General features: G+C 45.8%; 1 protein-coding gene across 1 annotated transcript in view; it reads left to right on the forward strand.

The window, feature by feature from the left end:
* Positions 1-24,705, forward strand: part of LOC148543324 (inactive dipeptidyl peptidase 10-like) — a 246,190-nt gene that overhangs the window by 46,260 nt on the left and 175,225 nt on the right. The window contains exon 7 of the mRNA XM_088481087.1: positions 13,438-13,490. Coding sequence (XP_088337213.1) covers positions 13,438-13,490 — 53 coding nt within the window. The remainder of the gene's footprint in view (positions 1-13,437; positions 13,491-24,705) is intronic.

The raw sequence follows: 24,705 nt of genomic DNA on the forward strand, positions 1-24,705 counted from the left end.
CTGCGCCGCTCTTCACTTGTCTTCAGGAGGTCTTTACTCCTCCACTCCGCCGACGGACTGAAGGTTCCTGCTCAGCAGCGTCTATTCAAGAAGCCGCGAGTGGGCTGGGCTATGACGCAAGGAGCCGTGATTGGCTCGTCGCATCTGCCTCCTATTGGCTGCTGGACCGCGAGCCAAAAGGCCAAACCACTGCCGCCGCTACTTGGCTTCCAGGCAACGAGCTCGGCTCAGCTCGCGCCCGGAGCCAAGCTTCTCCCGCCGCCACTGGTGGAAGGGACCAGGCAGTCCCTTCACCAGGTACCCGCCGCGGTGGCTTTACCCGGCGCTGGGAACAAACACTATCCCAGCACCAGGCACGGACGCTGTGCCGATGCTGGGATCAGACACTTGATCACAGCACGGCTTTCCACAGCAGCAGCCAATGAGAGTCTATCTGACTCTCATTGGCTGCTCTAACAGACAGCGTTATGTCTGTCTCTGCAGGGGGACGCGCTGTGCTGCAGCCAGCTGTCAGGGATTGGCCACAGCACAGCGCTTCCTCGGGGACACGGGTTCTTTAAAAAAGTGAGTCCCCAGTGCCCGATATTGGGTAAAATACACGCTATAGCGCGTATTTGCGAACACTGGGGGTGGAGGGCATCGGCAGAGCCCTGGAATGCCCCTAGGCATTCCAGTCGCCCCATGGCATTTGCTTAGAATGCCTATGCCTAGGGCCGGCTCTGGCTAATATCCCTTATATACCCCTTTATTCATTTTCTAAAAACCCATACAGAATATGCTTTCAAATTAGAGTAAAGAAAAAAAAACATAAGAAAACAATGAGGACTTTCTCCTTACAGAGCCTCAATGAAAATTAATAATGGGTCAATACACACTTAGCCAGAGCAGCTTGCGTCTGATTGGCCAGCACATGGGAAAATGTGTTTGGCTGTTGTTAAGATATGTGCAGTTCACAATACATATGTACAGTAAGGTTACAATTTTGCGCACTTAAAAGCTAATTCATACCCGCTCGCTAGGTGCTTTCGCTCGCACCCTGCGTATGCAAATCCAGCGCACACCCAGCAAGGCATTAGCACGACCACTATGTCTTGGCGTGCGATCACCTAGTGTATGCAGACGGCCACCAGCCATTCATAAGATGCCCACCTGCGCACATCATCTCCTGGAAGTGCATGAAAACATTGGTACATCGAGCAAGCACTATCAGATGCGATCGCAGCGCTTGAGGTTGACTAAACCCTGCCTCAAGCACTACGATAACATCAGTGTGATTTTCAACCAAGTGACGTGTACTATGATGCTGCCTTTTTATTATGCACGCCTCTGAAATGGTGTTGAAGCACTCAGGCACGCCTGCATTCGCACCTCCACTCCCCTGATTCTAGTGGCCTGCCCCTGTTACCACCCACAAACAGCTTCTCCTGTCACTCACTCTGCTGGGCTGTCTATGCGAGCGGTTGCTTCCCGAGCGTTTGCAATGGTTCGCACACGCACACTGTGATGCATACGCAGATTGCAACTATCGGCCAGCTACAAGCTATCGCATCCTAGCGAGCGGGTCTGAATCAGCTCCTTAGGTTTAGGTCTAATAATTTCAGGCTGCAAAACTGCTGCCTACACTACATGAGACCTAAAGATGGTAAGAGAGGATATCTATGCATACTAGTCCCCTTCAAAGGATTTCACATATACAGTACTGTCTCTCCCACATTATGAGGAAAGGGTTAACCTCCTGTAGCCAGGGAGGAACCACACCCTTACCTCAATTAAGACCAGCTAAGGTATAAAAACCTGGTAAGTTGAGTTAGTCAGTGGAAATGTGAGGGAGAGATTGTACCTTTAGCAGCGCTCTTGATGCTGGACAATCTGAACCATGACTGTGCTGGAAATACTCTTCTCATTTGAACTGCAGTCTCATGTAAGCTGTATCATTTTTCCTGAACTGTGTTTGCCTTATGTAAGAAGTCATTACTCTGGCTCTGCCTTTTCAAGCCTGGAGTAAAAAGCGTACTTGTTTGCATCATCTCAGTCTCCCATGGTCATCTGAACTTATCCGCTATACCACACTTTGCCTTCAAAACAGCATCAATTCTTCTTATGTACAGCTGCACAAAGTTTTTGAACAAACTCTGCAGGGAGGTTATTTCAAACATCTTGGAGTACTAACCACAGATCTTCTGTGGATGTAAGCTTGCTTGAATCCTTATGTCTATTCATTTAATTCCAGACAGAACCGATGATGTTGAGATCAGGGCTCTGTGGGGGCCATATCATCACTTCCAGGACTCCTTGTTCTTTATGCTGAAGATAGCTCTTAATGACATTGGCTGTATGTTTGGAGTCGTTGTCCTGCTGCAGAATAAATTTGGAGCCAATCCGACACCTCCCTGATGGTATTGCATGATGGATAAGTACCTGCCTGTATTTCTCAGCATTGAGGACACCATTAATCCTGACCAAACTCCAACTCCAAACTTGCAAGAAACCTCCACCATGCTTCACTGTTGCCTGCAGACACTCATTATTGTACTGCTCTCCAGCCCTTCGACGAACAAACTGCCTTTTGTTACAGCCAAATATTTAAAATTCTGATTCATCAGTACAAAGCACCTGCTGTCATTTTTCTGCCCCCGAGTTCCTATGTTTTCATGCATAGTTGAGTCGCTTGACCTTGTTTTCACATCGAAGTTATGGCTTTTTGGCCACAATTCTTCCATGAAGACCACTTCTGTTCAGATTTCTCCGAACAGTAGATGGGTATACCTAGCTCCCACTGGTTTCTGCCAGTTCTGAGCTGATGGCACTGCTGGACATCTTCTGATTTTGAAGGTAAGTAAGCATGATGTGTCTTTCATCTGATGCACTACGTTTTCTTGGCTGACCACTTGTCTACGGTCATTAACGTTGCCCATTGCTTTATGCTTCTTCAAAAGAGCTTGAACAGCACATCTTGGTTGTCCAGCGCAGACCTTTTTTCTTTTTAATCAGCACATCTTGAAACCCTAGTCTGCTTTGAAATCTTTGCCTTGGAGAGACCTTGCTGATGCAGTATAACTACCTTGTGTCTTGTTGCTATGCTCAGTCTTGCCATGGTGTATGACCTGTGACATGAAACTGTCTTCCACAACCTCACCTTTGTAGCAGAGTATGGCTGTTCCTCACCAAGTTTTAAGCCTCCTACACAGCTGTTTCTGTTTCAGTTAATGACTGTTTCAACCTACATATGAAAATGATGATCATTATCACTTGTTGGTTAATCATACACCTGACTATAATCCTAAAAATCCCCGACTTTGTGCAAGTGTACCTAGAAGAATTTTGCTGTTTTGAAGGCAAAGGGTGGTCACACCAAATATTTATTTGATTTAGATTTCTCTTCTGTTCTTTCACCTTGCATTTTGTTAATTGCTAAAAATAAACTATATAACTTATAGTTGTGGAAAAATGCTTTCAAAATTTCCCTAAAACGTTTGAACAGTATTGTATGTGGTAGTTGGCCTGTATGACACTGAGGGGTAGATTTACTAAAGCTTCTAAAACAGATAAGTGGTGTTAGTTGTGCCAGTAGCAACCAATACATACCTCCCAACATTAGTCTGCTGTGGGATTTCTTGCACATGCCGAAGGGGGTGTGGCCATGTGTTCACTAGGTCACACCCCCTTATGTGAATTTTTTTGGGGGGCAGGACTGGGTGTCTCATGCCTGTTTCTTGTCACACTGTGGGCAAGCCCATCACTCCGACCGCTGCAGGGCTATCCCCAGCCTGTCTCGGCACTAAATGGACACCTCGCACATATGCTGTTGCTCTGCTATGCAGAGTTTGGATGACAGTGTACCCTCCCCCCAAAACTTCCCTACCCCGGGGACACTGCGGCCGGTGGATAAGACAATGTGGATGTAGTTAGCATCCCGACAGTCAGGATGCTGATGGTCACAATACCAACAGCGACATTCCGACTGTCAGAATCCTGACAGATTGTTGAGGTAAGTATTAGGGTCAGTGGGAGACTTAGGGTTGGGGTTAGAGGGAGGGTCATGGGTGCTGAGAGGGGGAAGTGGGGAATGGGTACAAATTGCCTGGGCTTGCTGGAGGGGCCTGGGTCTGGCACTGCCGCCCCCCCCCCTCCTACATCACAGCAGCCCAGCACACGCTGCTGTGTGCTGGGCTGCAGTGGGAGACTGTTCGCAGCTGCTAAAACGCATTTGCATTCACCATCGAAAAAAACACGATTTTGCAAAACTCGCTTCTTGGTAAATGCCATGCGTGTTTGTGGGAACCTGTTCTAGTTTAATCTTGCAAAAACAGAATTCTTAGTAAATTTACACCTTAGAGTTAGGCTTCGGAAGGCGTGGGTTAGGGTTATGGTTGGGGAAGGGTTAGGGTATGGGTTATAATACTTACAGAAATCTGGATTCTGACTGTCTGGATGCCGCTGTTGGTATTCTGATCTTATTCCCAACCCAGGCAATGGGATAGTGCCCGAAAAGCGTGTTTGTCTCGCCAAAATTGGGACGACTGGAGGGGTATAACCAATCAAATTTGGTCTATCATTTTCTAGAATGCAATAGAGCAATGCTAATTAACATCAGATTGGTTGCTATGGGCAACACCTCCACTTCTCATTTTTAGAAGCATTGGTAAATCTACACCTGAGATGGGGAGAGACTGGGCTACAGCCAGAAGGTTGAATTACCAGGTACATGACCATAAGACATGCATTCATGATGTTCTGTTCAATAAACGATTGAATATTATGAGTTAACAGCAAGAAGATTATTTCTCATCTACTGCTGTTGTACCTTGCCTGCCAGCTGACAGACTCAGATAAAATGTATTACTAGATGGCACTGCTAGCGTTATGATTTATGAACTGATGCTGAACCTACAAGCAACCTAATATTACGCATGCTGCAATGCGATATATGAGCTCACTGAACCATGTGTGGCACTGACATCTCTGAATAGACTGGTAATCTTATTTAGCTACTAATGTATTCCAATGGCATGCTCTTCTATGATCTGATGATGATTACTTGCTATTTGTAAGTGCATGTTTCAGTCAAAGTACATTGAGGAGTCACAGCTGAATGCTTCTGTTATGTCGCTAATTCTGTAGGATTGATATACTGTAGTTTCAGTCCACAAAATGGCTGTCTCCTCTGTCTATGCCAATTAAGAAGTGCGGCTGTTGAAGAAAAAAGGCACTCATGGTGTTTATTAATATGCAAATGTGACAAAGGTTTATTCAGTAACTTCAGTCTAAAACTTACACACATTAGTAAGCAGTCTACAAACTACTTGGAAATATAGTACAGATGACAATCTCCAAAAGAGTAAAGTAATTTGTGCTTTTAACTGAACTTTTGTGCATTCTTTATTAATATTTTATTTATAAGTTCCTCTTTATGGAGGATATGAAGGATCAGGACACCGAGGAACAGCTCCTAATTAGGAGTTTGAGAACCTGTGCTTTAGGGCATTCTGCAAGCGTAAGACTCTGCTTGCACATAATATTGTAATATATGTTAGAATATAGCTCCATATATTGTATATTGATTGAATTTTGTTCTTCTCTTCGCTGCCTGGAAAATACTGTGTAGAGTGATACAGTATGTGTTTTTCATTGCAACACAAGTGTCTATTTCCAGCTGGCATTTGCCTTTGGACACAGCACATGGTCTGAGATGTTGTCTATAGAGCTCTAAGGGGCCTATTCATGATAATTATCGGGGTCTGAATGGACCCCGATAATTAACATTCCAACTCGCCGCCGCCACTGGAGCAATTCAGCATTGCCCCGGCGCGGTGGCAGCTGATGTGAAATCAGCTGCCCCCGTGAGCGGCTTCACTGCTCCTTTTCGAATCTTTTCACTGCTCCTGTCGGAGCAGTGACAGCGGTGCGCATGTGCGACCTACAGGTCATGCATGCGCACAAGAGCCCCGACATCTGGCGGAGGGAGCTGGACAGGGGTGCAGGGATCCGAAAGTATTCCTTCTCGGAACCCGGCCCTTCTTACCATAGGAAAGAACGGGTTGCAAACTTCAAGCCGGGGTATTCGCCATCTGAAGATGGCGAATGCCCCTGCAGTCAAGCTCCGAAAATATTATATTTTTGGAGCTTGATGAATTCTGTCCCCATGCTAGAGTACGGGAACAGCGGCCATTCCGCAAACGGAAGGTAAGTAGGAGATATCTGTGATATCTCCTGCTTCACCTTCTTAATGAATGGCCCGAATACTTGTCACAATTGCAGGTGAAAATGTGCTTTTTCACCTGCTTTTGTGACAATTAAGTGATGATGAATAGGCCCCTTAGAATCTTTGCATTCAAATATGAACTGTAAAATCATAAAAAACAACACTTACAGTTACAGCAATATGTGCTAAGATTTTAACCTTTACTAACCTTCCACTGTATGTAGTGATGGCCTAACTAGTTTCTTCAAAGTGAAGCTGGTTTAGTCCCTGATTTGCTTTCGGAATAGCTACATCTGTGGCCACATTATTTCCCACTTATTATTACCCTATGCTGATTCAGTTCTCATAAAGCAATTCAGCTCAGGTAATTACAAGTTTGAAACAGAAAAGAACATGGGTAGTTGAAAGCATTTCGTGTTGAGTGAAATGAGCCGTGTTGGTGCATCTGCAGTGTTATGTCGTGGTCATGGCTTTTTCACTAATTAGGAAAATAATACTGTATATTAATTTTGCTTTGAGCCCTCACAAAGATATGCGTAAATGTGAATTAACCGTGTAAGTAATTCAGGGATTAATTTAGTGGTTTCCAAACTGTGCGTTGCGGATCCCTGGGGTGCTGCGATGCTTTCACCAGGGTGCCGTGGCGGCTGGTGTCAAATATTTTTTTGCATTGGTGGGAGAGGGGTTGGCGGCGCGGAGAAGAGCAAAGTGGCGGTGGGCAGTGGCGTCTCTTCCCGCGGTGATACCCGGTGTGGCCCCACGAGCAGAAGGAGTGGCCTTGTGGGCTGAACCCCCACTTTAGTCACTGCGGGGCTCCCGGAGGTGCAGACTGCCCCCGGGGACCACTCTGTGTGCAGTGCCGGTTCCCTCAGTATGTCAGGAATCGAGTGCTGCACTTAATGCTACAGTGCACTACACTACACAGTCCGCACTTGGTGTCACCCCTTGGGTGTGGCCCGCACCTCCCTTGTAAAGCTTCTGCTGCTGAATGGGGTCCTACAATGCAGTGCGTTGTGGAAGACCAGACAGGAGGTGTCTGATCTGCAGAATAGTGCTGACAATCACAACTAAAGGTAAGTAAGGGGGTGATGGCAGGGAGAGGGGCAAAGGGAGAGACATGGAGGGGGCTAAGGGAGAGAGACGGAGGTGGCAATGGGAGAGAGACAGAGGGGGAAATGGGAAAGAGATTGAGGGGGCAATGGGAGACAGACGGGGGCCAATGGGTAAGAATAACAGTTTTCTTTTTTCTCTTTTTTAAATACGTATTACGTTATTTGACCCAACTACTTAAAAAACGGGACTGCTCTGTAATTTTGGCTTTGAAAAAATTATGGAGACCCTAAGGGTGCCTCGAACTGAGAAAGTTTGGGAAGTACTGGATTAATGGATACTGATAGTTGCTTGTGACACATTTGAGTGTTTATGCTACAGCTCCTAATTATCACAGGCTATGGTTTATGCACCAGCCGATATGCTGAAAGATCTCAAAATTCATTTGATAAGAAGGACCACTTGGTGTCATTCCAAGGACAGTGATCGCGCTGAGCAAAAAAAAAGTGGGTTACATTAGCAATTTGGGGTTCTAATCCACTGTTTCTGGGTCCCATCACATGTTATAAGGGTTGAGGACAGAGCAGTTGTAACAAAGCTGGGGGGCAAGGAGGGGGCGGGGGGCAGGCAGTGCTGTGGGTAGAGAGGGGGCAAGGGTAGATAGCAGCTGGCGCAGTACTGGGAGGGCAAGGATGGGGTTAGGGACAGGCAGAACTGAGGGTAGGGAGGGGGGGCAAGGGTAGAACGCAGCTGGCACAGTACTGGGGCTTAAGGGTAGGAAGTACTGGGGGGAGGGAGTAAGGGTAGATAGCAGCAAGGGCAGTACTGGGGGGTAAAAAGGTTGTTAGGGGCAGTGCTGGGGGTAGAAGGGGTCAGGATAGGAGCTGGGACAGCACTGAGGGTAGGGAGGGGGCAAGTGTAGATAGCATCTGGGGCAGTACGGGGGTAGGGCAGGGGCATGGCTAGATAACAGCTGGAGCAGTACTGGGGGTAAGGAGGGTGTTGGGGGCAGTGCTGGGGGGGTAGGTGGGGGTCAGGATAGGAGCTGGGGCAGCACTGGGGTTAGGGAGGGGGCAAGTGTAGATAGCAGCTGGAGCAGTATGGGGGCCAAGAAAGATTAGGGGCAGGCAGTACTGGTGGTAGGGCGAGGGTAGGGTAGATAGCAGCTAGGCCAGTACAGGGGGCCAAGAAAGAGGTTAGAGGCAGGCTGTACCTGGGGTAGGGTAGATAGCAGCTAGAGTAGTACAGGAGGGGGTTAGGGGCAGGCAATACTTGGTGCAGTGCTGAGGGTAGGGAGGGTTTACCTCTTTTTCTTCTGCTGGGAATCCTTGGCTGGGTCACTGTTGTCCGTATGCAGCTCCCTTCTGCCCTATGTGCTTTCCACCTCCCGTCTCCTGCGTACAGAGAAGCTCAGCTGGCTGAAGGAGTGCCGGCTGCTAGAGTGTCCCGGCACCAATGACAACGCTGCTACAGCCAGCCAAATCGCCCATGGACTTCTGGCGGGGGACCCGCTTCACAGCGATTGGCTGGGAGTGACAGCATCGTGAATGGTTGGAGGGATGCCGCTGCATGCCGATTGGCTGGGGGGACAGTGCCGCGTGGTGATTTCCTGGGGGGTGCCGCTGCACAGCGATTGGGTGGGGGGGGCGGCACCTCATGAATGGCTTGGGGGACGCCGCTCCCAAGTTTCCTGTAGCACGTAAAAATGCGTCTATTTTGCGATCACTGCAAGTTCATTCTATAGTTATATACAGTACAGTAGGACAACCACATATAGTAACACACTAATTTATTTAGGCGTAGGCATTCTAAGCCTTGGGGATAGAGAAAGTGGAAAGAGAAAGTACCACCCAATCAGCTCCTAAACTGTAACTTTGCAGGCATAGGAGTCTATTTACTAAGCCTTGCAGAGAGATAGTGGATGGAAATAAAGGGTCTCATTCAGACCCACTCGCAAGTGCCTATGCGCTCGCAAGCAGGTCGATGGTGGGGTACTGCGCACACGCCGCGTGCGCACAGCGCGTGCACAAGCCCCGGAGCGAGAGAGAAATTCACTCCGGGGCTCACTAAAAAAGGGACGGCTGTCAATGTTGATCGACAGCTCGCCCCGTTTTGTAGGTGTGGTGGGTGGGTGGCCAGACAAACGGAGGCGTTCCTGACCATCGCGACCATCAACCTGGCCGCTCGCTAAAGCTGTGGGTGGTCACCCACAGCTTAGCGAACGGCCAGGAGGCCGGCTCTTTACAAAGAAGCGGCCGCCCTCATTCAGAGCGAGTGCTCGCATTTTGCGAGCGGCTCTGAATGAGGTCCTCAGTACCAACCAATCATCTCCTAACTGTAATTTTTCAAACACAGCCTGTAATGTGAGTTGACTGGTTGGTACTTTATCTCTGTACACTTTATCTCTATCCAAGAATTAGTACATAGACCCCTGTGTTTGAAACATGACAGGAGCTGATTAGTTAGTACTTTATTTCTCTCCACTTTATCTCTCTCCAAGGCTTAGTACATCTTTCCCATATTCCCTGTTTGAGGAGATCTCTCCACATATTTGTAACCAGTGGAATCATTCATATGACAAACATGTCTTCTTTAAGTACCAGCTAGGATTCTACCTATACTTCAGTCTACTGGATTCCCTTGTTACCTTAAATGCAAGCAATACTAAAGTTTTATTTGGCTACATTTTTCCTAAATTGGTTTTCATTGGCAATAACCTGGCCTGTAAGCAGATGTCAGGTAGAAGTGCCAGAAACAGTAATAGCATCAATTATACAACTGCAACACAAGCCAAGTAGATTGTTCATTGGTTGCCTTGACACCCTCACTGGCTTCCAGGACTGAACAGGTTCCAGTCGTCAACAGTTACTATCCATGTGGATAAAGGGTCTGATTTAGGTTGGATCGCAAGGCTGCGGACACACGCAACCGGTCGATGTTAGCGTTCTGCGTATGCATCGCAGTACGCGTATGCAAACCAGCCACTGCGATCGTGTATGCGAGCGCTGCGGATATGCAGCGTCACAAAAAATATTTACAGGAAGCACCGTTTGGGGTTGGAGAGAGGAGGTGCCCGAAGGAATGCAGGCGTGCCTGTGCGTTTGAATGCCGTTACAGGGGCGTGCATAATTAAGCCCCTGTGATGGCATACGCAGCCAGAGGTCTAGATGGCTACCGGTAGTTTAGCAGTTTGTGAGGTAGGGTCAGGTCAACCACAACTGTGCGAATGATTCCGATGTTACTCGATGTTACCAATGTTTTTGTTGACTTGCAGATGCATTTCATGGGAAGTGGGCGGCTTTGTATAGTGCTGCGGTTGCCGTACGATTGCATTCGTTAGCATATTTTCGCAGGCTTGCGATCCGTGCTGAACCAGGCCCATATAGTGGGAATAGTAACCTGTGGCGAGCGAAGCGAGCCACCGTGCCCAAAGCGTGGCGAGTGAAATGCGCCCACCAGGGTACAAATTTCTACTATTGGTAACAGAGTGATGTCAGGGCATGGAACCGCACTTCCTCCCTCACTGACGTCACTCTGGGGTCCTTTAGCTGAACGGGAACTAGGATCAACCTTGGGCTGCGTACACACCTATAGATATATCTGTTCAACCTGTCTGGTGGGAAGGAAAATCTGGTAATGCGTGGGAGCAAATATCAATAGAAATTTGCTCCCAAACACTCGAAAATGGATCAGTTTTCCCTCCCAGCAGACAGATTGGATAGATATATCTATAGGTGTGTCTACAGACATAGGGCCGGAATCAATTAGACACGAAAGGCCGAAATCGGCAAAAAAGTTTCGACTATTGCTGCTTTTCGCCTGTTTGCTTCTTATCTCCAATTTCAATTCCAGGACGTTTTCGCCTAAGCGTAAACTCAATGCACTGTAACAGGCGAAAACGTTTCTCCAATGAATGGCAGGTGGGAAAAAGTGCAAAATCTCTATTTTGGGGTGCAAATGTGGGGAATTGATTCAGACCCATTTATGATTGTATGGAAAGTGGGGAAGGGGCTTGGGCTGCGCACACACTAATTTTAAAAATTTTTAAGAGGTACTACCATGCTGAGTACAATGCAGGGGGAAAAGAACACTGGGCCTGATTCAGCAAGGAACGCAGTTGCTTATACGCACGCAATCGGCCAATTGTGTACTGCGCATGGGTATGCATCGCAGTGCGTGTGCGCAAATTAGCCACTGCACTCGGGACCGTGAACGCAGAAGATACATAGACCCGTGACAAGAAGTGCCGTTTGTAGGTGGTGCCTATGGTCAGGCAAAGGCAGGCGCACCAGTGTGTTTCAACGCCATTGCATGGACGTGCAGAAATTAGCCTCTGCGAAACCAAATGCCGCTTGAGGTCTCATAGCGTGCGCTAAAGTAAGCAATTCCTGAGTGAGGTCTGGGCTTCATTAACTGTGCATCTAGGTCTGATGTTACTGATTGTTTCTCTATGTTGGCCAAGTATACAGATGTGAGTAAAGGAACGTGGGCGTCCTTATGTCAGGCTGCGATTGCAATGCGAATGCACACATTTAAATAACACTGCTGATATTAGCAATGCAGTTGCGTGCGTATAAGCAGAATAGCGATCCGTAGTGAATCAGGCCCACAGTGCACACTCTGCGCTCTGGGTACTAAGTGCCTGATTCAGACCCGTTCGCACGCAGCCAAAGTATGCAACTCCCGCGATCGAACGGCAATGCATTAGCATACCCATTATGTCTTGGTGTGCGATCGCGGTGTGTATTTAGACACCCACCAGCCTGTCGTAAGATGCACACTTTTCCTTAGTGATACACGTCATCTCCAGGAAGTGTATGCAACAATCGGTACCATCGGACCCATACGCAGCACTTGTGTCTGACCATACCATACCGCAAGCACCGAGTGCTTCGGTGTTTAATTCAGACATGTGACTTGTACTATGACGCAGGGCCGTAACTAGGGTAGTGCGACCTCTGCCATGGCACAGGGCACCGCAGGGCAGGGGGAGCTGTTTGGGCCTGTCAATTTTCCTGTTTATTATTCTCACTTGTAGCTTCCTCTTCTTTTATCCCCAGCATCTCCTGGCAGCCCCAGGAGTACCCCAATCTCTTCCCTTGCCCTTCCCCATGAAGCCATGGCCCTTTTTCAGGTGCACTATGTTATGTCCCTATTTAAGAAATGGGGGTGGGCACCAATGCTCTCTGGCACAGGGCACGAAAAAGTCTAGTTACAGCTCTGCTATAACGCTGCGACTTAATTATGCACGCCTCTGGAACTGCGTTAAGGCGCTCAGACATGCCTGTGTTCGCACCACCACACCCCCGTTTTCATCTACCAACCACAAACGGCTCGTCCTGTCACTCAATCTAGTGAGGCATCTGCATACAAGGGGCGATCGCTGTGTGATCACATGGACTGGTTCGCGCACTGTGCGTGGCTGGATCACTGTATGGCGCTCACAAACAGATCTGATGGCGCACCAGTGACAAGTTTGGGTGATGAACGACAGATGCTGACTACGATCAGTAAATTGGGGAACATGCATCTATCTTAAGATGTGTGCTGGTCAGCAACAGGAACATACGCGCCAGGCATCACACACACTTACTGTACGCCACACTTGCTCTCATGATTTGAACCACTTATTTTATTATTTGATATTAGGCATCAATACAACTGTTAAAATCTCTCTAATACAGCAGAAACAGCTCCAAGTCTCATGTACAAATAAACAAAAAAATCTTAAACACACATACAAAAGTGTAATATATGCCCCTAGCTATGAAGAAATCATCAGTCACTGTCAGTGCACCACTCAACAACAAATCTCTAGCAATGGTCAGTCATCCTCATTTCTTGCTGTCTATACCTGTCCGTGACCTCCTATAAACAATACAACTTTCTCATACAGACGAGTGCATCTTTGTCCTGTCTGCATATATTTAAAATTGTGGGAGCAGGCCCTTACTCTACTCTGCCTGTGCTAAGAGGCAGAACCATGCAAATCTGGGTGGTGCCCCACAGTGCTGTGTATGCCCACAGCAATTTCAAGCAAGATACGCTACACCAACTGGCATAGTACTCATTCAGCACCGGGCCCATACTGTTTATTGGCAACTCCATATTTATGGGACTACAACCTCACTTATATTTCTCTTTTTTGTACTTGTATTAATCTGTTATGTTTTATCCTACTACAGGTTGTAGGAGTGTCCTTCACTGCTTCCTACAACATATACAACATCAGGAGCAGGTAAGAGTATACTTGAAATATGATTTCAGCTATCAACCAATGGCATGATCTTAAGAACATTAAGGGGGTAATTCCATTGGCTGCAATAAAACGTTAAGTTAACATGCGATAACTTATGCTTGCTCCCATTTTACGCCCAATTCGAAAAGTCGTCTTCCGGAATTTGGGCAATAATTCTTGCAGGTGTTACAGGCGTTAAGTATATGTGAAAACGGGGAACTCAGCCTGTACCCTGAAAAAAATGTAAACTACAATAGGACAAAAGTATAGAAGTCTGTTAGTCACTTTTTGCCTGTACGCGCGCTCCCATTTTATATCCTATTCAATTCGAAAAGTCATCTTCTAACATTTGGGTGATCATTTTTGAAGGTGTTACAGGCGTTAAGTATAGGTGAAAATGGGGAAATCAGCCTTTATCCTAAAATAATGCTAACTATGGGCCTTATTTATTACCGATCGCAACTGCAATTACGCACGCAAACGTCCGATTGTTGCGTACTGCGCATGAGTATGCATTGCAGTGCTCGAACACTCCACTGAGACCAGGACTGCGATCGCAGTGACTACGCAGACTCATCGCAGAGTGATTGACAAGAAGTACCTTTTCAGGGTGGTGACGGGCTGGTCGGCAACATGCAGGCGTGCCAGTGCGTTTGAACTCCATTGCAGGGGCGTGCATAAATTATCCACTCTGATGCCATATGCAGTTTGGGCTTTCACTGCGTGCGATGAAGTCACCAATTTCTGAGTAAGGTCAGACCGTGTGCGTGAAGCTGTGATGGTACTCGATGTTACCGATGGCTTTGCAGACTTGCTAAGTATTACAGATGTGTGTAAGGTAAAGTAGGTGTCCTTATGTTAGGCTGCGTATGGCATTGCAATCATTAGCATATCTTCGCAGTGAGACTGCGTGCATAATCGCTATTGCGATCGCAATAGCGATCCTTACTGAAACAGGCCCTATAAATGGATAACAGATAGAAATCTGTTAGTGGGCCAATGAAAACTATTTGGGGTTCTTAAAGTGTCAAATGTCTGTTATAAGCATTTTTCAATAACAGTGAAAATCTCTAATACCCTTTTATACCAGAGCAAAAACCTGTTTTTTTGCTGAGTCTACCCTGTCAAAGCTGGATAATTGGCTGAGACAGAATCAGTTTAAAATTAGATTGGAACGACGCCATCTTGCGAATGGCGACAAGACTCCATCTTAAAATGAGATTTGCACAAAGCCATTTTGCGAATGGCTGCCCAGCGCCATTTTAAGATACAACTCACGAGCTAAGTACCTATGGCATTGTTTTAATAATCCTTTCAGAAACCATACCCTGATGTATCTAAGGAACAACCTTGCATAAAAAAAAAATACCATAACAAACACAGTATTCACGCAGAGTTTAGTAAAACGGCTTCCTGAGAAAAGTAATAAAAAAAAACAATACACCAGGATACTGTGGGTGTTTTTGCATGTAAATGGAGAGACCCCACATGTGGACAGGTGTAGCTGTGGCAATTGAAATATGGCACAGACACTGATCACAATTGAATTTGCCTGAATGAACAATGGTAAGAAATCTGCTTGAAAAGAACTGACACCGGTAGGCAGAAGAGAACTTTTAAATTCACTGTCAGACAGGATGGCACCAGCAGTCAGCTGGGGGTCTCCACCCTGTTTGAGTGTGAAACTCACTGCTCATAACACCTTGCATTGTAGTTTTAAAATAAACATGTGTTGAAAGGGTATGGTGTGTGTGTGTGTGTGTGTGTGTGTGTACATATATATATTAGTATGTATGTTATCCATCATAGATAGACTTACACACTGCACACTCACATAAAGGTTCCATAGCTTCAAAGTGTAATATTCAAGGTTTATTCATTTATTACTAATGTTGTGAAATAAAGGCTATTTGATATCTAAGGTTTAGTACATGATAAGCAAACCGTGTTTGGTGTTGTACTCATCTACTTTGTCTCAACAGCTTTCCGGTGTCATCAGTGAGAAGATGGCAACATGCGTTCTCAACTTATGGACTGGAGAGAGTTAAAACACTAAAATGTACTTTGTAATGTTAGCAGCTTAGATTTGCATGCAGAGGGAAAAAGGAGATAAAAGGCTGTCTGAGGCTGACCTGTGTCCATTTGAATCGACCTGCTAAATGTCCTGTAACAGAAGCACTGTGATGGAGAACCAATGGAATTGTGCCAAACTTGCCTATTGTATTGCCTATCCCTGTAAGGGTATATATGTGCTCTCAGACCCCATTTGGGACTCTTCTTGCTGATGCTGTTGACGGAGGTTTCTTGTCGATGCCAGTAACTGGTCTTTGCTCTAAAATGTGTTTAGATCACAGCGTGTAACATACTGTTTTTATGTTGAATAATAACCTTTGTGCATTGGAAACACATTTCAAGGTCTGAAGGCATTTATTTACTGTATGACTGCGTACGCAAATAGCGACAATTCTAGAAGGTATAGGCAGGATTTAGAAGATATAGGCAGGAGCGTATAGAGGTTTAAATCCAGGATCGTTAGTTGGGGGTTCGCAGTGTTAATCTTGCAACCGGCCTGTAACACTCGGTATCGAACTCTCTCAAAAGGGTGGAGGCGCCTAGCAGGAGAACGCATTGTGCGTTCGGAATCTGTTACCACCGTTGTTGCTGAGAGTGCGCTACCGGTTACTGTGACTTTAGGAGCGCTGATTAAGAATCCAGGGACAGGGAAGGAAAAAGTTTGCTTTCCTTCGTTGATAGGTTGTTTTTCCGTTTTATTTTGTGGGTTAAAAAGGGGGTGTCGCATTTTTGCGTACGCAGCTGAGACGCATTTTTGCGTACGCAGCTAAGAGTCATAATACGGTTGTGTAATAGTCGCATTATTGTGTATGCGACTAGCCGCACAATACCGTATACATATTTCCGGTTTTGCTGCCACATGTTTTAAACAAAGCTGTTGAGATTACTTTATCAACTGTTGCCAATAATTGGGTTAACGTGTATTTTTCTGCGCAGGGAAAAAGTGTGTAACTGTGAGTATTTGTTTAGGGTGTAACACGGGTCCTAAATGTTAAGGGTATTGTATGATCCTTAAGGGCTAGGTGCAGGAGTTAGCCTAGTTGCTCGGTAGTAGCTACCGTTCTATACACATCAGCAGGTATACACATTGTATTTGTTGTAGGGACCGGCTCTCAGTGTGATTGCAGTGTTTAGTAATTAGGTTGGGTTACTTGCATTGTAATTGAGCCGCACTGGAAACTTGTGATTGTAAACTGAGAGATAATAGGTGAGTGGGAGCATCTAGAAATTTCTTCCATAGGTGAGTGGGTGCATCTAGAAATTTCTTCCATAGGTGAGTGGGTGCATCTAGAAATTTCTTCCATAGGTGAGTGGGAGCATCTAGAAATTTCTTCCATAGGTGTGTGGGCGCATCCTGTTATCGTCCGCAGGTAAGTGAAAGTATCTTGACTGTCATTCACCAGTTTAAATCTTTATTGAAAAACTTATGGTTCTCCCAGGATGTGGGGCCAAGCAAACGGTAGAGCTGTTAGATGATTTGCTGCTGTTGGAAGCGCCGCTTGGGTCGGCACGACATATGCATACTAAGTATGGTGCCAATGCAACCAGGTATTGTGACTTATGGTTTAATATGACGAGGAAGAGTGTTAGGCCATTTCCTAGAATTGGTAGCTTTGATAGGGAGATATTGAACAATGTCCGAGCTCACATCTGTTTGGTGCGTTCTCGAGTGAAAATATAATGTTTAAAATTGTGGCAGCATGAGGGGGATGCGTGGCTTAAAGGTGTGCAAGAGACGCAAACTAGCGTCTCGAGCACGATACCAGAAAGTACACCCTCAGCGCTAATTTGTAATGCGTGCGAGCCGCGAAATAGCGCGCACATGCAGCAAGGTAGTGTTGAAGGTATTGCCAGTGGTTCACGCACACCACCGCCGCGCTATGCAGATGGGGGTGCAGGTACAGTTGTTGAAAAAACCCATAAAAATGTAACAAGTAATTTGTACCCTGTCTTAAGTAACCATAAGGAAAATGTTTGATGTGGATGATGAGCCTATTATGTCTGCCATTTCCCATGCTGTACACATGTTATATGCTCCACCACGACAAGCACGAGTGGTGCCTCCATCTCCATCAGTGATAGTACAGGAAGTGTTAACATCCACTGCACCCGTAGAGGAAGTTGTTTACCCTATACGTTGCAGTAACAGACTAAACCCCCAGCCAGGTAATAAGGTCAAAAGTAGCAGTGCGGCCGGTCTGCATCCCATCTGGACAATAACTGTTCCGAATGGGAATGCGGATGCGAACGGAGTAGTGCCCACAAGGGAAGTTGTCCTTGGACAAGAGCGGAGCTAAATTCCATAATGAATGATTTCCGCCGATCCCAAAAAGGAATTAGCCAAATGTCAAAGATTTTTGAGAAATTTGGGTAGTTCTCACGAACCAACCAACAAAGATTGGCGAGTTAAGGGCCTGTCTACCACGCAATATCGACGTGACAAAATTTATCAGATTGTGTATTGGATGGAGATGTTCCCTTAAGAGACGAAATTAATCAAGGTAACATTTCCCGCATTGTAACTCAATTGGGTGTATATTTTCCAGTAGTAAACTGGAACAAAATCTTCACCATAAAACAAAGAGTGAATCTGCAGAAGATTATTGTGACCGGGCTCTGCAGGCTGTCACCCAGTACACTGGGTTATAAGATATTAAAGATAGCACTCACCACAGGGGAATGATTGTCACTGGATGGTCTTAAAGAGAACCTAAAGACCCGGGTTCAGACCTCACAGCCTGGCTGGAGGGGAGTCACAATAGACACCCTCATAGAATCCGCAATTGAACATGACAGGAACATCTCTAAAAAGAGAGAACCAGAGCGAGAAACTAATGGCTGTCAGTATTCAAGCTCTAGAAGGAACAACGGTAACATCACAGCCAGCAGACACACCTGCATCCACACCTGCACATGAACAGTTACAAGTCCTCACTAATCCTACACCACCACAAACACAGCCCTACCCCACTTATTCTACAAAACCACAAAACCCATACTATCCACTGCCACAATATCCACCGCCACAATATCTTAAACCACCATACTACCCTCAATCTTTATCCTTACCCTTTCCCCACTGCTCAACCCACACAACAACCTTATCACCCACCCCGCTCACAAAAATGCTTTAACTGCAACCAAGTGGGACACTTAAGTACTGCAAAGTGAAGAATGTAGGACTCCCAAACCAGACAGTACCTGTATACCCTCATAAGGGATATACACAGAATACAGGAAACCCCCAACAGTCGCCAGCTCCAATAGTAGCCTTACATGCTGTATTGGAGAATGAAAGTCAGCGCTAGGGGTCAGGTCATATCTGTAGTCTACAGATAGTCAGGTTAATGGGAGTACTACACATGGACACGATTGCCCCAAGGTTTCATAGACAGCCCCAGTATCTTTTCCCAGGCCTTATACGGCTGTTTACAATCTTTTCAACCTGCTAATGGATCTGTTCTGAAACAATATGTGGATGGTTTACTGTTGTGCCCTGTTTCATTTATGCCATGTTTAAATTATACTAAACTGTTGTGTTTATCTCTCACACACAGGACACAAGGTTGCTAAGGACAAATTGCAGCCATGCCAGGCTAAGGTCAAGTACTTGGGAAACTGTCCAAACCCAGGGGCTAAGACACTACCTAGAGCAGTAGCTATTAATAACAGGGTTTAATTGTACAGAAGGTTGTATGCAGATATGGTATCCCTAGAGTATAGGGATACTCATTTCACAGGTGATGTCTTTAAAAACAAACTTGTGTAAGTTGGTGGGTATTAATAATATCAAGATCACCCCAGACCATCTTTTTCTTTTTTTATCTGTCCCCCTTTGTGATACTGTTTGACAGGCAGCCTCATGTGAAAATATGATAATGAGGTTACTGTACAGTGTCTCACGAAGATAAGTAAGAACTGAAATTGAAAATGTTATTTTCTAACATGTTTGATGCAAACTGTCATGATGTCAAACCTGGAGAATGTTATGATCTGAATTTTTTACGCTCCGGTTGTTTGACTGATCGGTGGGTAAGTCCGTACCAGGTGTTGCTGACAAGTACCACATCTTTGAAGGTAGCTGAGAGAGATACCTGGGTCCATTCCACTCACTGCAAAAAGGTCAACCAACCGGTAGAGAAACAAGGTGGAGACAAGGCTTATAACGTTAACCTGTCGATCGCGTGCTTGTTCCGGGAGGATTAAAAGGTTGTAGTGAGATGCCTGAGCTAAAGAAATTTGCAGGTCCTTGCTGCAGCGATGGACTGGTCTGCTGTGATCATTTTATATTCTCTTCCAGAGTTTCCATCATCCTGGTTTATTCGGGGATATCTGGTTTCTGTGACGGGGGACCGATAGAGGAGATGGGAGCTGATGGCAGTGCTGATGGAGTGGAGTCAAGAGGAGGAGTGCTATGCCAATCAGGGGAGTGTCTGACCAATCTTAGTACTGTAATTGTTAAGAGGTTATGACCCTCACACATGTTGAAATGCTTGGTATTCATAAAAACACACCATCACCATATCTTCACACGCAGTATGAACACAGAGGCAAAAGAAATTAAATGATATCTGGTGATGTGCATAAAGCCACACAGTTAATTAGTGAGACAACTGGCTTTCAAGTTTTAGTAGCATTGGATCCCACCAGGATCGCTCGGGGTACACTAAATTTTAGATATATCCAAGATCTTGCCAAATTGATAGATAATATTACCAAGATGTATGATGACACCTTCAGGTACACAGGTAGGGTATTGCAAGCGTACAAGAAAGAACTGGTGCAACACAGACTAGTGTTAAATTACTTAACAGCTGTCACTGGAGGGTACTGCGTAACTTTGGCCACCCAATTTGGAGTGAAGTGTTGCACTTATATTACAAACTATACCAGCGACACTAAGGAGGTAATAGACCACAAGATGGATGAAATTCTGCAGCTAAAATGGGAGTTTCGAAAGAACCATAATGCTTCAGTGGCTGAAGTAGAGGAATGGGTTTCATGGTTGAACACAGTGAAATGGTTCTCAGATCTAGGAGAGTGAGTCCAGGAAATGATCGCAAGCATAGGTAAACTCCTGATTCTCATACTGGTTGTCATCATAGTAATTGGCTTATGTGTCAGTTGTGTTCCTCTTGTGTTGAAGTGTGGAAAATTTAAATTTAAGGTAAACCGGAAGAACGAAATTATGATGGTGGTTAGTAGTGACAATATGAATACTGAGGTAAATGTAGAACTGCATTACAATCCTGAACTAGGAAATACCATCGTATAATGTATTATATTTAGACATGCATAAAATGTATTATCAAATTGTTATTTTTAAACACCTTAAATAATGTAAGTCCCTATTCCCCCTCAAGACTTCCTTTTATAGGATAGGTGCATCCCCACATATTTCCCATGATCTCCCAAGATCCGCGTTGTCCCTTCCTAGAGACCCATTATTGATGGATTAAGAACCACCTTGTGCCATCCCATAATAGCATTAAATAATATGTCATAATGTAAGCCTAAAAATTAAATTTAAGATCAGTGTATGATAGCATGTTGGTTGCTATCAAAGGGGGGACTGTCGAAGCTGGATAATTGGCTGAGACAGAATCAGTTTTAAAATTAGATTGGAACAACGCCATCTTGCGAATGGCGACAAGACTCCATCTTAAAAATGAGATTTGCACGATGCCATTTTGTGAATGGCCGCCCAGCGCCATTTTAAGTTACAACTCACGAGCTAAATACATATGGCAATGTTTTAATAATCCTTTCAGAAACCATACCCTGATGTATCGAAGGAAAACTTTGCATAAAAAAAATACCATAACAAACACAGTATTCACGCAGAGTTTAGTAAAACAGCTTCCTGAGAAAAGTAATTAAAAAAAACAATACACCAGGATACTGTGGGTGTTTTTGCATGTAAATGGAGAGACCCCACATGTGGACAGGTGTAGCTGTGGCAATTGAAATATGGTACAGACCACAATCACAATTGAATTTTCCTGAATGAACAATGGTAAGAAATCTGCTTGAAAAGAACTGACACAGGTATCCTAAATAGGCAGAAGAGAACTTTTGAATTCACTGTCAGACAGGATGGCACCAGCAGTCAGCTGGTGGTCTCCACCCTGTTTGAGTGAGAAACTCACTGCTCATAACACCTTGCATTGTAGTTTTAAAATAAACATGTGTTGGAAGGGTATGGTATGTGTGTGTGTGTGTGTATGTATGTGTGTATATATGTATGTGTGTGTATATATATATATATATATATATAATATATATTCCATCATAGATAACTTGCACACTCACATAAAAGGTTCCATAGCTTCAAAGTGTAATATTCAAGGTTTATTCATTTATTACTAATGTTGTGAAATAAAGACTATTTGATATCTAAGGTTATGTACATGATAAGCAAACCGTGTTTGGTGTTGTACTGATCTACTCTGTCTCAACAGCTTTCTGGTGTCATCGGTGAGAAGATCGCAACATGCGTTCTCAACTTATGGACTGTAGAGAGTTAAAACACTAAAATGTACTTTGTAATGTTAGCAGCTTAGATTTGCTTGCAGAGGGAAAATGGAGACAAAAGGCTGTCGGAGGCTGACCTGTGTCCATTTGAATCGACCTGTTAAATGTCCTGTAACAGAAGCAACGTGACGGAGAACCAATGGAATGATGCCAAACTTGCCTATTGTATTACCTATCCCTGTAAGGGTATATATGTGCTCTCAGACCCCATTCGGGAGTCTTCTTGCTGATGCTGTTGGCGGAGGTTTCTTGTTGATGCCGGTAACTGGTCCCAGAGCGCGTGCGTATGTATAATTATACCTTGGGTCTGTATGATTTCATTGCGCTAAATTGTCTTTAGATCACAGCGTGTAACCTACTGTTTTTATGTTGAATAATAACCTTTGTGTGCTGGAAACACATTTCAAGGTCTGAAGGCATTTATTTACTGTGTGACTGTGTACGCAAATAGCGACAATTCTAGAAGGTATAGGCAGGATTTAGAAGGTATAGGCAGGAGCGTATAGAGGTTTAAATCCAGGATCGTTAACCCGGGTCACAGCTCAGTGTCAGAAGGTTCCCTGAAAAATAACCTGGGTCAAGTGACCCGGCAATCCAACCCGGGTAGCTACCAGGATCGGACCCAGGATGGAGCTGGGTAATGGTGCCGTGTGAACAGCGCAACCCGGGTTATCTGACTTGGGTCATGTCACCTCCCACTATTTATGACCTCACAAGTTTAGCAGGGCAGACCCAGGTTCAATGGAACATGGCTGACCTGAGAATAACCCAGATTGATGGTGCTGTGTAAATGGTGTCTGACCTGGGTTGGAACCATGTCTGAAAACCCAGATCGGAGCCAGGTTTTTATCAAATTAAATGCTGTGGTAGAGTAAGGGGTGCATAAAAATGCATGTCAGTTAATTTTTGGGTCATTTTAAGCCACTGTTAATTAAAGTGTTAAAAATTACTTGTAAGTGCCACCTGCAGTGTTTAAAACAGCTCCCCATATACCTGTCCCACATCTTTTAACTTATTATTTTGCACTTTGCAGAATGTTACCCCAAAAATAACATGTCAGTAAAGCGCTTGTGGTCCTGCAGACAAAGGGAAAGGTGGTTTGGAATATGTGTATGCATAGAGTAATATGAGGCTGTTGGCCTGATTCAGAGGTGCATGCAGACAGCTGTGTCTTTTCCCACAGCCGCATCTTTGTCATTGTCACGTCCGATTCTGAACATACTGAGACACCCACTAGCAGCAGCGCTAATCCGTCTCGGTCTCACTAGCTTGCACTATGCCCGCGTCTGGCTAGCCATATCCTGTTACCTCCCAGAAACACCCAGGATGCTCTTGCGTCCAAATTCGTTCTGTCTCCCTGCAGTAACCATCAGGATGCATGCGCAGTACTTCCAACATCAGCCAACTCCGTGCATATCAGCATTGCGTGCAGTTAGTGCGCATCTCTGAATCAGGCCCTGTATATGGCCAGGCTAATACCCCTTTTACACTGCTGCACTAACCCAGGTTATTGCTGGGTCTTCCCGGGTAGCAGATCAGTCGAAAAGGGTCCCTGATAAATAACCCAGGTTAAGTGACCTGGGAATTCAACCCTGGTACCAGGGTTGGACCTGCAATTGGACCTGGGTAATGGTGCAGTGTAAATGGTGCGACCTGGGTTATCCGACCCCGGTCAAGCCTAAAATAAGCTGATTGGTGGCTGGGGAGCAGTCACCTCCCACTTTTTATGACCTCACAAGTTTAGCAGGGCAGACCCAGGTTCAGTGTGAACGGGGCTGACCCAGGAATAACCCGGATGAAAGGTGCAGTGTAAACGGGGTCTGATCTGGGACTGACCCGAGTCTGACCTGGGTTGGAACCAGGGACCTGATTCAGACTCGCTTGCTAGATGCGTCTGGTCGCTCGATGCGTATGCAAATTCGGGAAGGCAGGCGATTGCAAGGCATTAGCACACCCACTATGTCTTGGTGTGCGATCGCTTTGTGTATGCAGACGCCCAGAGGCGGATTGGGATGTTAAACCAACCCGGGAAATTTATGGAAGCAGCCCTAATCGGGGTGGGATCTGCTGAGGGGGTGGCATCTGTCGAGGAGGCGGGATCTCTCATAGCGCCTGATTCTAAATTTGGACGCAGTTGTAGCCTCCCTTGCATCTTTTGCTGCAATTACTTTATGCTAATGCCACTATCATGGGTGCCGAGAGGGGGGGGGGAGTGGGTACAGTTTACCCGGGCTCTGGCTTGCTAGAGGAGCCCGGCGTTGCCCCCCCCTCTCCCTCACAGCAGCTCAGCACACAGCTTGTGCTGGGCTGCAGTGAGAGACTGCTCGCCGCTGCAGCAGCCAGAGTAGTCTCCTATGGCTGTGGGAGGAGTGATCACACTGATCGCACCCCCCATCGCTTAGTTCAGGGCTGGGGGGTTACTGTGCCCCCTCCCCAGTGCGCAGTGCCGCTATGCGGCGCTGCAAAAGTGATTTTTTTTTTAAATAATTTTTTTACAAGGGGGTGTGGCCACGCCTCCTGCAATTAGGCCACGCCCCCTCCTTTACCTGGGACTGGCCGGGCTCTCTACGGCCCTGGCCACTACACAGCCGTTCCCTGGTGTACATCC

Source organism: Taudactylus pleione, unplaced genomic scaffold (genome assembly GCF_031769625.1).
Source record: "Taudactylus pleione unplaced genomic scaffold, aTauple2 ptg000005l, whole genome shotgun sequence".
Classification (NCBI taxonomy): Eukaryota; Metazoa; Chordata; class Amphibia; order Anura; family Myobatrachidae; genus Taudactylus; species Taudactylus pleione.